The 14,422-nt window shown below is 38.2% G+C and overlaps 1 protein-coding gene across 4 annotated transcripts in view; it reads right to left on the bottom strand.

Moving 5' to 3' along the window:
• Window positions 1-14,422, bottom strand: part of TEX2 (testis expressed 2) — a 64,828-nt gene that overhangs the window by 48,024 nt on the left and 2,382 nt on the right. The window contains exon 1 of one of the 4 annotated variants that reach the window (XM_026067533.1): window positions 14,276-14,298. The exons of 1 other annotated variant lie outside the window; for it this stretch is intronic. Coding sequence is in view for 1 of the 3 variants with exons in the window: in XM_026067531.1 (XP_025923316.1) it covers window positions 6,906-6,912 (7 nt within the window). In the remaining 2 variants the exon portion in view is untranslated. Of the gene's footprint in view, window positions 1-6,905; window positions 6,928-13,692; window positions 13,717-14,275; window positions 14,299-14,422 lie in introns of those variants that run through there. 2 more of the 4 variants (XM_026067532.1, XM_026067531.1) reach the window with 2 other exon arrangements.

Here is a 14,422-nt window from a genome sequence, read left to right as displayed (position 1 = left end):
GAATACCTCTGTCAGGAGTTTTCTGAGCTTCATAAAAGATAGATTATATTTTTGTGCAAATGTTTTTATGGTAAAAAGAATCCAAATTAAATAACCAGTATTTAGATATGTTCAACAATACTTTAAAATCTTGCTTAGGACCCTTCATTTAAAGTATCAATGAGAACACTTTTAATGAGAACCATCAACCTATCACCAAAGAGACAAACAAGGGAGGGCGTTTACTGAAGTGCAAGACAAAAAGGTCAAATAAAATTGCAATGACAAATAAGGAGACTTTGAAAACATTCTAGTAATTTTGAAGATTGGTGCTACTAATAAGGTCCTTAATACATGCTCATATGCACAATGCTTCCAAAACACTCAAAAGAAAGATTGTTTAATAGTAGCTAAGTGAATCTATTCTATATTAACATTTTCCCCATGGACCTAAGGAAAGGTCAGCTACCACAGTCATTTCCCTGCCTTCACCAATAAGAGATTAATTTTTCTCCTTCCATGACATATCACATCCAAACACTTACACCCTTCATAAAGCTGCTGGGGCATTAATTTACAGACACACACACACACACACACACACACACAGAGTAAAAAGCTGTTCAAAGTCCCAGAAAATTTTAAATTCTTCTGTTTTCTTATTTAATGCTTTTCCACACTGAAAAATTAAAACAAAACATGCAATAACTCACAGAAGAACAGTAAACACTGGGCAGAGAAGAGTCACTTTATTTTGCCATATATTGCAAAACTTATTCTTTTTAAAACAAGAACATATTGAAACCCAGAAATATCTAGAGCTTTCTGCAAACAGAGTGAACTGCAGCTGCAGGACAGTGGGGACTCCCAGGCCCCTGTCCCTCCCAGCCCACGACCAGAAGGACAAGCTCGCAGAACGAGGTCTGTGTTCTGCTGCAACTTCAGAAGCAAGCCATCATCCCAAAAGGACTCAATTTCAAGAAAACACCAACACTACCCTTGGAGTTTATCATTAATTCCCAAGATACATCAGCRTTAGATTAAAAACAGAGGCTGCAGAAAATCTGCCAAAGCGTGAGACAGAAAACTAGCTTGGAAAAAATGCCTCCGGTAGAAAGGGTGGTGCTTCCGAGCTGCAGCTGGGAGCTGAAGGCTGTCAACATGAAGGTAAGGAGGACTTTTGCAATTCAACAGATCTGATGACATGTCTAGACAGAGGTTGCTGCCTTGCCATCATATTAATACAGCACTTTTCAACTGTGATAGGTCAAATCTTGTTTTTGCAACAGAACTACTTCCCTGAAATGCCAAAGAAAAGTCAGAAGATGTACGGAGAGGGTATTTGTAGCATAAGCCACAAGTTGAGCCCAGACTCTGCTTCCTGATGTATAGCTCTTCAAGAACTCTTTTGTAAAAGTTACAAATAAAACTCAAAAGCTTTTTATTGAGATAAACATACATCACAAACACATAATAATAATAATATCCTCCCAGGAAAATTTTAACTATGCAGAAAACTAAAAGCCCTCCTACACAATTTCAGAGATGTTCACAGGAGTTGTGTGTTGAAATCTCCAGAAAACATTCCCACTAAGCATAATTTCAGTACAACTTTTACTAAGGCTTTCTGACCAGTTACAATATTATTGGTGAAGCTCCTTAGTACTCAGAGTATTACACACGTTCATTAAGCACTGTGTGAAAAGTATTGCTACAACATCTGAAAGTTGCTTTTCCCATATAGTCGGCTAGTAAGCTATGATTTTAGCAGAGTCCTCACACATACACACACGCACACACACTCATTTTCATTAACATATTCCTCTGTTCTTGGCCGTATCTTCAAATTGCACCAATGGAGTGCAATTTCATTGAAGAAGTAGGTCTGCTCCCAAATTGCAACAAGGAAGCAAATAAAAATTCTGTCACATTACGCTTTCTCCATTCATATTTTTTTCTTATGAACTGCATTATTCTTGTTTCATTATCAGGCATAATTGCAAGCAACAAGTCCTATCTTTTCATTCCAAAACATCTTTGTTTAGTACACAAGCATCAACTCGGAATTCAGCAGTTCAAAGGGATTTCTTATCAGTTCTCTCATTCCCTCAATAGGACAAAGATGATAACCAAATCCCCTCTCATCATCCCTCCCCACAAGGTTTTGGAGATTTAGTCATTTCCCATATCTTCACATATTGGTGACTTCAAAAACGTACATTCAACTACTTAGTCTTTCAGGTAACAACTAATTGTGGGTATCAAAATTATTACTGAGAGAAATAATTTAGTCATGAGCGAGAAGAGAAACGGCCACAAAAGATTTAGAGACACAGATCTGAGAGATCTGTGCAGAGATCATAAACTACTAATAAAAATCTCTATACTTTAAAATCCTCTAATATCTAATTCATAGAAAAATCCATAGACAGTTAACAAAATGTAAAGTCAACTCTAAAGGAACCTTGTACTAAGAATAGCAGGAAAATAAAATGTCAAACTCCATGCATAATTGGCAAGTACCAGACATCTCTCTCTGCTTAAGGAAACATTCATCTCATTTCATTCAGATTTATGTTCAACCCAAACACCTAGAAATTAAAATACAAGAGTTCAGCAGCACTGCAGCTTTCCAACTGGAAGACAGAGTGCAGAGCCATGAGGATATGAGAACATCCAAGATAGCAACATTTTTCAAGACTATTAAAAAAAGTAAAATGGGACCTACATGGCATCTAACAACCTGAATTTCTCGCATGCAGAAGACAAAGATTTTGCTTATTAAAAAAAAAAAAGAATCACAGAGTCATAGTCAAATCTTCATGAGAACAGATAACAGGAGAGGCTCAGCTGAAAGAATCAGAACAGATATCCCAGGCTTTCTCAGTTTCACAGTGGAACTATTAGAACATGAGGTATCTTGTTTTTATTTCACCTTGTTAAAAAGCTTCTAGAGCCATGCAAGCACTATATATGTTTTCATACTGTCTCTCTCAAAGATTAGCTTTGGACTTTAAGCATTTTATGATTAATAAACACTGGTCTCCTCTCTTGACAGGGACAAAGACAAAAGACTCAAGCACACAGGGCTGAAGCAGCCTTAAAATTTCTAGTCATTCTGTTATGCTACATTCAAATATTTTATTAAATCCATAGAAGTATTAAGCATCTATATGGCAAAAGCATCCACATTTATGTTTGCATTTAAATACAACTGTTTTCCTATTTTTCATATCGTATAACACTAAATATGTCAAGGTGTGTCTTAATTGACAGGAGCTAGCAAGAATCTTTCCCGGACTTTCTTCTCTAGGAGAAGAAAGAGGTCACTGCCAAAGACAGGACACTAAAATAGCTAAGCCATTAGCCTGATATGCATTCCCTCCATTTCTTGCATCAGGCACAGAATGGAGCAATAGTTAATGGAYCAATTTAATTTATTAAGCCCTGTGGCTTTTTTGAAGTGATTGGGGTAACTCCTATTTCCAAAAGCTGTGATATATTTTAATTGCAACATATTACAGGTCAATTACAGATTGCCTGACCTTAACAGCTGCTGTACAGGCTTGATTCTTATTGAAATCAACTGAGTCAGAAAATGATGAACACCTCCCACAGCAGTTTTTTTAATCCTAATTGCTAAGAAACTACGGTATGTAGGTACATGAAAGAAAAACAACTTTGCTAGCAATTTGAATTAACAGGATCAAATTACAGAAGAACAGATACTCAGATACTAAGACACCATATTTCTCATAAGGAAAAAAAGACCGGTATCCTATGATGATGCAAACTGAGGTCCTCATGCACCTCAAAGCCCATTTGTTCACACCCTTAAGTGACATGAATACAGGAGGATCCTTCCTACTCTATTTTTCTCTCTCAAAATGCGGGTACTGGTAACACGCCTGGAAAGAATTTGTCATGTGAAGATTCTCAAAAAAAGTAACTGAAATAAGACTGGGAAGAATAAGAACAGTTTCTCTTCTCCTTTTCTTTCAGCAACATTGATCTAGCCCAATGTGGGTCTTCCACAGCATAAATCAGGCCAAGAACTTAAAATAAAACACAAAGCTCCCTGAAAAGTTTAAGTTAGCCAACAGTTTTCTGAAGTTTTTAAACACTCCTTGAAAAGTATTCTCACTGCCTCTGGTAAAAAGTAGTTTCCAGTGATCAATAATGTAGGAAGCAAAACAGACAGCCATTCCTCATTATCCCTCTCTCAGCTCAGAAGGCAATTATTTGTTCCTATATGGTATAATTCACTATTATAACATGCAGACGTAGATATAGGTCCTTATCTTAGTGGGAAAGCAGACCTCAGGTAGGCTAGGCTGATGGGAAAACATCTGTAAATGAAATCATTCCTCCAGATCTCTTTATTACAGAGAGGCACATTCTGAATTCTGATCAGCTACATATGGAGCTGTAAAACATGCAGGCAGATTTCACTTTTGCAAATGTTGATCAACATAATTATCTCCAGGAATCCATAGCTGACAATTCCTGAAAAGGTCAGAAGGTGGGTGCCTTGTGGCAATACACACCCCGATTCCCTGGTTGCCTGCTGAATTCATAGTGCAATATGAAGGAAAAAAAAGAAAAAAAAAAGAGTTGTTAACCAATTTTTGTAGAGAACCCCAGTTCTACTTTAAATTCAGCTAGTACACATTAGTACACATGCAGGCTCTTCACTTTCACTCTCCTTTGCAGTTATTTCCTGGTAAATAGAGCCAAAATCTTCCCTTTTGCAATCCATAACATTTGCTGCTCAGTAACCAGATACTATCACTGTTACATCTGCCTAGCAAAAGCTGCAAATGCCTTCATCACTGTAAAAGTTTCTACTATTGCAGACAGAAATAATGTCTATATATTCTCAACTACTTGATAAAATAAATAAGAACTACTGCACTCCACCATATGTGGGTTACATTTTGTGCATGCACAGAAAGTATCATTAAAGTAGCTTCAAGGAAATGCATTTTAGGTCATCAATTTTAAGGTCTTGATTTGCTGGGAGATAAAAGAACAGCAAAAGCCACCAGATGGATTCAAAAGGGCAATGGGAAATAACTGTCTTTGAGCCATATCCTGCCTTGTTCAATTACAGTACTATGCAGACAATTCTAATTTCACACACAGCCATGTTTTTACATACGTGTTTAATAAATCTACCATACACTCATTTATCAAATGGAGCCAATCAGTAATACAAGCTCTAAATTATATACACTGCTAATAAGTCAGCAAGTACTCAGTTCGTCATACATCACCATCTATCAGGGCGTAGTCATTTAAGCAAGGCTTGTAATTGCTGAGACAGTCAAGAGAAGCCAAGCGTGTCGGGCAGCTGCAGTTGTCTTCCAGGATAAGATGACACACCAGTGATGACCAGCACCTGAGGAACCCTTCCCACCTCTAAGGAGCTGCCTCTGCCATACCACATATAACTAAGACCATAAAGAAACAAGATTAGTTGCTTTTGGGGGAAAAATTGGGGGAAAAAAAAATAGTACAAGTGGAAGTCTAGACATAGGATGGAAGTCTTTTCACCTCGCACTCATCATCACTCAGGGAGACAAACTCCTTCCTATTAAACCATGGAACAAGCTCTATATCCCCTACAAAAGTTTTCCTAAACTCCACAAAGGAGTTAGAAGTGTGATCATAACTGATAATGTCTTCACAACAGCTTTAACAGTATGAGATCTGGATGGATCACACAGAGCAGCATACTAAATTTTTGGCTACAGGTATCAGAGAAGGTGGTCTGAAAAGTCACTATTTACACTGTATTCATTCTGTGAACAGAAAGACATTGGCAGAACTGTCGATCCATAACAGTTTTAATTGGTAAATACACTGCTTATGGCATCTGGATGCAAGAAGCAGGTTTAAAAATTAAATATTGGGAAAGTAAAATAGTAAAACAACATTCAAGGTACAGCAGCAATTTATTCATTTTTATAATCTTAATTGCAATGTTTTAGCTTGACAGAAATAATAACAAATATCTAGATAGAATTGTGTAAGTTTGCTTATTAAAAATACAACTGAAAAGTTGCCCCAACTCATCAGAAAAGGTTTCTAATATCCATTCTTTACTCGCACAGTTACCACTCTACAGCTCGAAGCTGCATGACAAAACAGAGGTCCCTACAACCAAACATGACTTATGCTCTTAAATACAACATATCTCCAAAGTGAATCTTTTAACATACATTCAGAGTCCATGCACTTCTCTAGAAGCACTGGGCATGAATCTCCAGGTTGCCTGTAAGCTCTAGACAGTGCTAAGGCATCTTGGAGAACTAGGCCTGTTGTCACAGAAGGAATGACCAGTTGGAATTACAAAACAGGAGTTAGTTTGTGTGCATCGCTGGTCCTTTCTCCACCCACACCTCTTGTTTTTCACTAAAAATAATGGATAAATGTAATTTAATTTTTTTTCCATAAAGATATAATAGTATTGCAAGAGTTGAAGAGTTGTTATGCATTTGCTCAGGAGGTTTATTAGAGACCTGGCAAAGCCTTTATTAACTAGCATATTTTTGAGTAGACAGACATTTTGGATTATCTCCCCCTATTTCTTCCCCCTTCTCACAATTTATTTGTTTAATATTCCAAGCCAAGTTGAAAAGGAAGAAGTGTGAAAGTGATTAGACATAAGGAACTACTACTGCGAAGGTCTTACAAAGATAAGCCTTATCAGACTTAACAGCAGTTACAAACAAGAGAAGGAACATATGGATCATTTCATTTACCACCAAAACACATTTATCTATGCATTCAAACCCAAACATTACACAAGAGTATTGGGACAGAAAGGGAAGCCCCTCCAGGCAACAGAAATGACAGATGTGTTAAGCAAGCAGAATGGAACTACCCAGCTTGGGAGGCAGCCAGGACACACAAATCTTCACCTTGCATTTGTTGCTTTTGGGCAGGGAGACGAACAAAATCCGGGAGGGGACAGGCAGGCAGGAGTTGTGTGGGAAAGGTACTGTGGGAATTCACTTGCAAGATTATTGTTTTCAGCCTCAGCTAGAGGAAACATTCTGAAATCTGCAGAATCACAGGCAGGTTTGTCCTATTCAGAAGTTTCAAAAGAGAAGAGAATACAACATGCTGCAATTGCAAGCCTAAAGATAGAGCCAAACCTAGATGGCAACTTTCACTCTGTCTGCTTTTAGTATCACATGTTAAGCAATATTTCCTAATCAAACTACCATAATCACAAGAGTGTGAGTATGACTGTCTCCCTCCCTCCCAAGGAAGCCTTTTTCTTCTCTTTGGGCTCATAAAACAGACATTTTTGCTCCCTCAATCTTAATCGCAACTTCCAGCAAAACAAAATTACTTCTGCAGCTATTTAATTTCAGATCATAACTTCATTACAGCTCATGACAGGTTGCAGTAACATGCTTCAGTACTTCATGATCCACTTTGAAATTCCTAGTGTTAAAGCATATAGTAGCTTGGTTTGTGCTTATATTTTTGAACTTTGATTTTAAAACTGAAGTATAATTTAAACCACATGAAATTCAGAGTAAAATCTAGAGTCTTACTGCTCTGTTCTCTGCATCGGCCACTGAAACCAAATATAACAATTTTTAGCACTCAAACAGATCCTTTAGAAGAGGAAACCAATTGCAGAACATGCATTTTCATATTGTTAAAGAGACCTCTTTTAAGCTTGACCATCCCATCTTCTCACAGCTTCAGGTCTGTAACGGTTATATGACAACTTTGCATAGTCCGTGTGTCAGGGTACAACCTGGCACTGGCAGGATAAGCAGCCCAGAGCACCCAATGCTTTCACCATCACTAAGGGATGTTCTTTTGCAATGTTCCTGTCATCCAACACCACTGGGGTCAGAGAGCACAACAGTTTCCAAACCACAGAGGCACTAGGTAATGAATGTTAAAGCCCAGTTCATACAACTATTCATTTGTACTACCCTTCTGGCCTTTATGGGAAAACACCACTGTTTACGATGTTTTATTGATCTCCTGTTATCATTTGACTTCCGTCATCTCTTGTCTTCTGGAGTGCTAATTTAACCACTGAGCGATGTATTGATTTGGATTTTACATAGCAGAATAACATGCTTTGCTCCTTAGAAAGGACAGAGTTAAACAGGAGAGAAAGACAATGAACAGAGAGCTAGAAATTTTGAGTGCAGGAATGCAAGACGACAAATCAGAGAAGCTACCCTTTTTCACCACGATATTCTCATATCTTTTCAAAGACAGTAATGATCAGCTTAATCAGGGACAGGAGTTCTGAGTACCTGGAGAATAAAGCAGACTGGTAAATAATCTGATGCTGCAGAACTCCTCTCTTTGTGGAGGGCAAAGCAGGGGAGAAAAACACATGCAAAATTTACACTGCTTATTGCACAAAGATGTTTCAGCCATTCTAACCCACTTTCTTGTCAAAACTTGCTTCTCTGCTTCCCATCTCCGAGAACTTCCAGCGGGGGCAGGACTGGCTTTGGCTAACAGAGGAAGTTTTGAAGTAACTCATCTCAGAGCCCTAATTGAGCAATTTCAACACTCGTGTTTTATTTTCCAGATACTGGTCATCAAGGATTTTCATTAAAGAAGAATCACAATACAGCTGTTAATCAGGTCTTAAAAGGGATATCCCATAGCCCTGGGGATCCAAAAATAATTCATTAAACTAACAGCCTTGCTCCACAGCCAGACACTACAGAGAAGGCAGATAACACAGGAACAACAATACAGGCAAATGTTGCATTACAGAACAGATCCGTTTGRAAGTTTTATGCTTGCCAAAGAGAGGATTTCTTTGCTCTGTAAGCATGCTCAAAAACCTCATGAAATTAAGTTAACATACAGCAATCTCCAATGCAAGATTATTCCAATAAAGGACTTATGCAAAAGAACCTAAACATCACCTTAAAAGAGTTATAATTTAATTTGCCAAAGTAAATACTTTTGGACCTACGCTACTCAAACCTTGGCCCAAATCCAAAATGCTCCATTCATCTCCAATCCTTCTGAAAGACAGTACACAGAAGTGCTAAGTCTTCAGGTAGTTAAATCTCAATCTTCACAACACTCTTAAGTGAACAGGCGCAGAGGCTAAGGCCATTTGGTGAAGTTATATGTTCATAGACCACTGCCTAATCTTCATGTTYTGTTGCCTCAGGCCAGAACAGGATCTTGACCAATAATTATTAACTTTCTGCTTTCAAACTTTTGGGCTTGCCACATTAACAGAAGCTTTAGAAAGTTAAACAGACCAAAACCAGATCATTCACAATTCTGACATGAACGTTGGGTCATATATTTTTATGACACTATAATCAGGATTCTGTTCCACACATGCAGGAAAAAACTTGTAGCACAAAAAACACCCAAACCTTTGCTTTGTGGATCTGAACCATTTACAAAATCCTCTACAAAAGTGAGTAGTACATACAAAAAAATTTAAAGTCAGCAATCAACAACAGCTTTACACATATTATAGTAATATGCATCAGCGCACTGAAAGAATAAGCAAAGAATGGGGAATACTAACTGACAATCCTAAAGTTGTCACTGTTCACTGTGGAACATGTGAAGGCCTCTTACATCTTGCTCTTAGACTAGAGAGATTTCTGAGGGATGGATAATGCTGGACTTTGCAGTTCTGCTTTTGCTAAAAAGAGTTAAATACTCTTTTTCCTCAAGCTACGTATGATTGTGTTACTCAGCTGAATTTAGAGAAATCGTTCCCAGATTGTACATATCTAAGTCTGCTGTTCCCATTCCAGTCTGTAATAATAATTAAAAAAAAAAAAAGATTTGGGAGTACAAGCCCATTTCCATCTCCCATGTCCTTTTCCAGTCAGCCTAATGAAGATGCTACCTTCCCCCATAGACCCATACAACAGAGGCCTGAAGCAACAACAGAAAAACAGAAGTGGACATAATACTTACTGGACAATAGTCTGTTGTCCAGCTAAGTTTCACCAATTTCCCAGAAACAAAACACCATTTATCCAGGCAGAAAATAGCATATTTGAAACAGCAAAAGACACCAATGAAAGGATCCCAAGGATGAAGAAACCTGGTGGCCTGGCAGACCTGGAGTCTGTGCATTGTTTCCTAACGATTAAGTCTCAGAAGAATTCTCCAGAGGGCCTCTTAAAAAAAAAAAAAAATCCTTATTAACCTAGCTAAGCACTCTCATTTTTTCCCTCTCTCCTGCCTATCCCTTCCTTCCCCCAACACTAACACTTAATTCAACAGCATAGCAGGTTGTTTGCTTATTCTTCACAATACAGACCCACCTTCCACCAGGAAGAAATAACACAAGATCTTCATGCTTTCACTTCAGGATAGTTTGAGAATTACAAAGGTGCACCACACCTCTTGCTTCATCAGTTTGCTGTAAACTTTTCTACCACCACACAGAATAATTCATTCTCCCAAACAGCCGCAGTAAAGGAATCATCTATGGCATATAAACTGACAAATCTCCATCACAAAATAAAAAGGAGGGGAAGATGGAACCTAGGTAATTAAACATTCTGTTTTAACATCCTGTTTTAAGAGTATACCAGAGAGCATATATTGGGTAGACAGAACACGGGGCATTTTCTACCTTTAAAGTATTTTGCTAAAAATCAAAACTAAAAGCCCCTACAAGATCTTTGTTTACAAAACACATATTCCTCTTGAAGGGCTGATTAACACTGCTTCTGTAGATTCACAGAAGGGATGCCCCAACAGATATCTACAGACACAAACAGCCAAGTCAAGGCCACATGCACGCATAACAAAGCCCAATGCTAGCTAATGACCAAATACTTCAACAGAATCAGTTCACATCAGTATCAAGTTTTCATACAAAGTCTTCTTTTGCACTAAATCATGTTGTGAATGCGACAAATTTCACATAAAAAAAGAAATGTACTGAAGTATTTTCTTAACAGATACAGAACTTTGCTGAGCTACACAAAGCTAAGAGCTGTAGCCATAAGAACTGCAGATGTCACAGGCAAGAAAGAGACTATTCGTAGTAGCTAGCCTTCAGATCAACTTAGCTTAGTAAAACTCAAGAAGTTTAAGCAGCTGAAAAGTACTAACAATCAAAAAGAAACTTGGAATCAAAGTTTTTTCTGTACACAAAAAGAAGTGGAGGAGAGAATCAGACTGCAGTAGTCAAGTCAAATAAAAATCAATAAAGCTACTAAATTGCTTTCCATCAAATTCTCTTTAAGTCTCTGTCATGATGCATTTAAAATACTTAATAGTTATATCATTAATATGCTGAAATCACTGCCTGTTCATATTGTCTCACTGTTTCCTTCATCTATAGTCATCTGTTGCCTCTTGAACCGTTAAGCTCTTTAGAGAAGAAATCATCTTTTCTGATCATTATACAGCATCTTGGGAAAATAAAGACTGATTCATGAATAGGGTTCCTAGATGCCTCATGCTAGTGCAAGCAAGTTGATGTTTTTTCCAGGAACACAAGTGAAAGTTTAAAATACAATAAACATCCTGTTTGCTAATTATCTGAAATTTTGAAATTTGACAGAGATGTTGCCCTTTAAGTACCTTAGGAGTTTAATTTATACTTGTCATTTCTTCTCTACAACACTACCATAGAATCATAAAAAAAATTTACAGTGAAGGAGGCCTCTAGAGCAAGCCTGACCAAACCTCTTGCTCAGAACAGGGCCAACTTCTAACCTTATATCAAGGAGAAAATACCTGGAATAAGGTCAATTCCATACAGTGTTGCAAGTCTGATTTTGACCTTCAGAGATCTTGGGCCAAGCATCAACATAAGAGACAATATATCAAAATTCAGATGCCTTTGTACGGAGGCTTTTCTTTGGATAGGTCTCTCACTGTCTAGCAGGCACAAAGCCAGCCCTGCCTCACTTAACTCCCTCACTTGCCCCTTAAGTGCTGCATCTTTCACCAGACATGGTATTATTCTCTCTATATTTCAGTGTTCCGTGATCCTTCTCCAAATCACCACATCTTTTCTAGTGTCCCAAAGAAAACTCTCTTCACTACCTAGAATGAGAAAAGTGACTGTTCATCCCCTTTACGGACGCACATGGCATCCTTAGGCATTCCCAAAGCTGATTTCTACCCTGGATATAATATGTCTCTTCCAATATCACATACACACTCATGAAGACTCACAGTATTAACTCTTATCTTTAATCTTTAGGCCTACTTTTTTTTTTTTTCTTCCAACATATGTTGTCATCCGACTTTGATTTAGGACATGATGCTTTCATTCAAGGATAAGYGTCTTAGAGCACCACTGAATTAACATTACTAGCTACTGTGGACAGCTGATATCACAATTTCCAGCTTACCAGTGGAAAATAATAAAGATGCAGAGATTTGAGCAACTCCCCATGCTCCAAGAATCTGTAAAGAACAGAATTTCCTGATCCTTTATTCTTCTGAAACCTGCAGTTTACCTTAATAAACCAAGTTTTACCTCTCCAACTCCTGTGCAGCTATTCCCAGCTCCACCACTTTACACTTTAAGCACTCAGCACCAGAGCTTACTTATATAATGGGCCCCAACAGGCTAAAGCTTGATCCTTGATACTGCACAGGACAGGGGAACACTGGCACAGAAAAAACACCTTCATACATGTTCACTGCCATGCTTACAGCAGGTCATGCGTACATCTCACACAGCATAACGCTGGTGGCCTTTCAGGCACACTGCAGGAGATTTCTCTATTCGGATTTCATCTAACAGACTGGGTTGAATTAGCAAAGAAAGGTGAGATTAGAGCAGCACAACCCTTTAATTTATCAACTAATATGCTGTTTGAGTATAAAATGCATCTTCATTCCTCCAGCTATGTGGATTTAAAGTATTCCAATTACATTATCCTCTTTTACTAGGTAAGTTTTACTATCTCCCATTATTTGTTTACATACCTAATGCAACAGAGAAGTTCCTGGCATTATACATTCTGCCTAGGTTTCCTACTCCACATTCTTTATTCTGTGACACAGTTGTCTTAGAAGTTATTTAGGGACAACTAAGCACTTGCTATTAATGTTTGAAACTACTAAATGATGTCACCATCCAATCTAAAAGGAGTACACAATAAATAAGCGTACTTTACTGGGCTGTGTCCTTTTTCAGGTTTTGACTTTGGATTTCACTAATGGATTTTCTTTTCCGAAATAAAAGAGAGATCATTTAAATAGAAGTCATTTTGAAGAAGTTCTTCGCACAGATCAAAAGTGAAGTTTACAAAAGAAGTACTCAGCTTACCAAGACAATTCACAGGGGATATCGTACAGCACCCAAGGAGATGTCTTTGATATACTGTAAGTACAGTATAAGATTCCTTTGAACACAGAAGTATCTTTTTGGTTTTCTGCTCAAGAGATCACCTTACCCAACCCTACTCTGAAACCTCAGCACCTACATGGAGTATTAATAATACACCACCCACAACAGAGCAGTTTGGTGGATCAGGTTTGAAGTCAATCAGAACAGTGACCTCTTATACACTATAAAAAAACCCATGATGTCAGAATCTTTAAAAGCCAATTCTAAGATAAAAAATGCTAGCTTACTTTCTCTTGCTTAAGTGCTTTTACCCCTGATTTAGCACATTTTCAATTTAGAGAAAATTGACACGAGGTACTCACTCACACAGCCTGAATTTCATTCAGAGATTAAGAATATAGACTTACTTTAAAATTCCAAGTAAAGCTACATCTTCTTGTATAAAATATGCCCCTGAGGTTGCGAGACTGCCTTGTTTTCCTGAATCATACAGACAAGAACATCTTGAAAGAGGAGTTGTGTGAACACAGAGGAGTATGACAAAGCATCTTAATAGCAGATAATCTTACAGCACTGAAGTCTTACAGAAATTTATCTTACCATTAAAATATGAAAATTACAAACAGAAGTTTAAATTAAGCTCAGTTGCGTACCCAACTCCCCTGAATTATGAACTATTGCGAGAGTTCCTTAACGCATTTGCTGACAGATATGCACCATGAAGAAGTTTGAGCTCAGACGTTTAGAAGGAACTTCTAAGAGACTGTAAACAGATTTAGACACTGAACTGCAATAGAGAGGTAAAATACAATGATACAGCAAGCTACAAGAGAAGTAGAAACTAAAGAGCTGACGCCCGGGAGAGGAAAAAAAAAGGAAACGATTTTAGGTGAGGAGAAAAAAAACAAAAAAAGAACTCTGCTTTGATACTGAGGGCAAATTAAAGATCCACCCCCCCCCGCCGCGAGCTCGAGCAAGAATAAACATTACAGTTTGCTGCCGATTTTCAAGGTATCGCTTCTACTCCAGCGGCGCCCCTGCCCCGCTGCACAGCCCGCTTCAGCCCAGTTTTTACCTCGGTCACCCCGGTGCGAGCGGGCAGTAACCGCCCGCGGCCGAGCCCTGCCCGGCCCCGGC

Source organism: Apteryx rowi, unplaced genomic scaffold (genome assembly GCF_003343035.1).
Source record: "Apteryx rowi isolate R43461 unplaced genomic scaffold, aptRow1 scaffold_26, whole genome shotgun sequence".
NCBI classification, from domain to species: Eukaryota; Metazoa; Chordata; class Aves; order Apterygiformes; family Apterygidae; genus Apteryx; species Apteryx rowi.
This window is presented reverse-complemented; position numbering and strand designations above follow the sequence as displayed.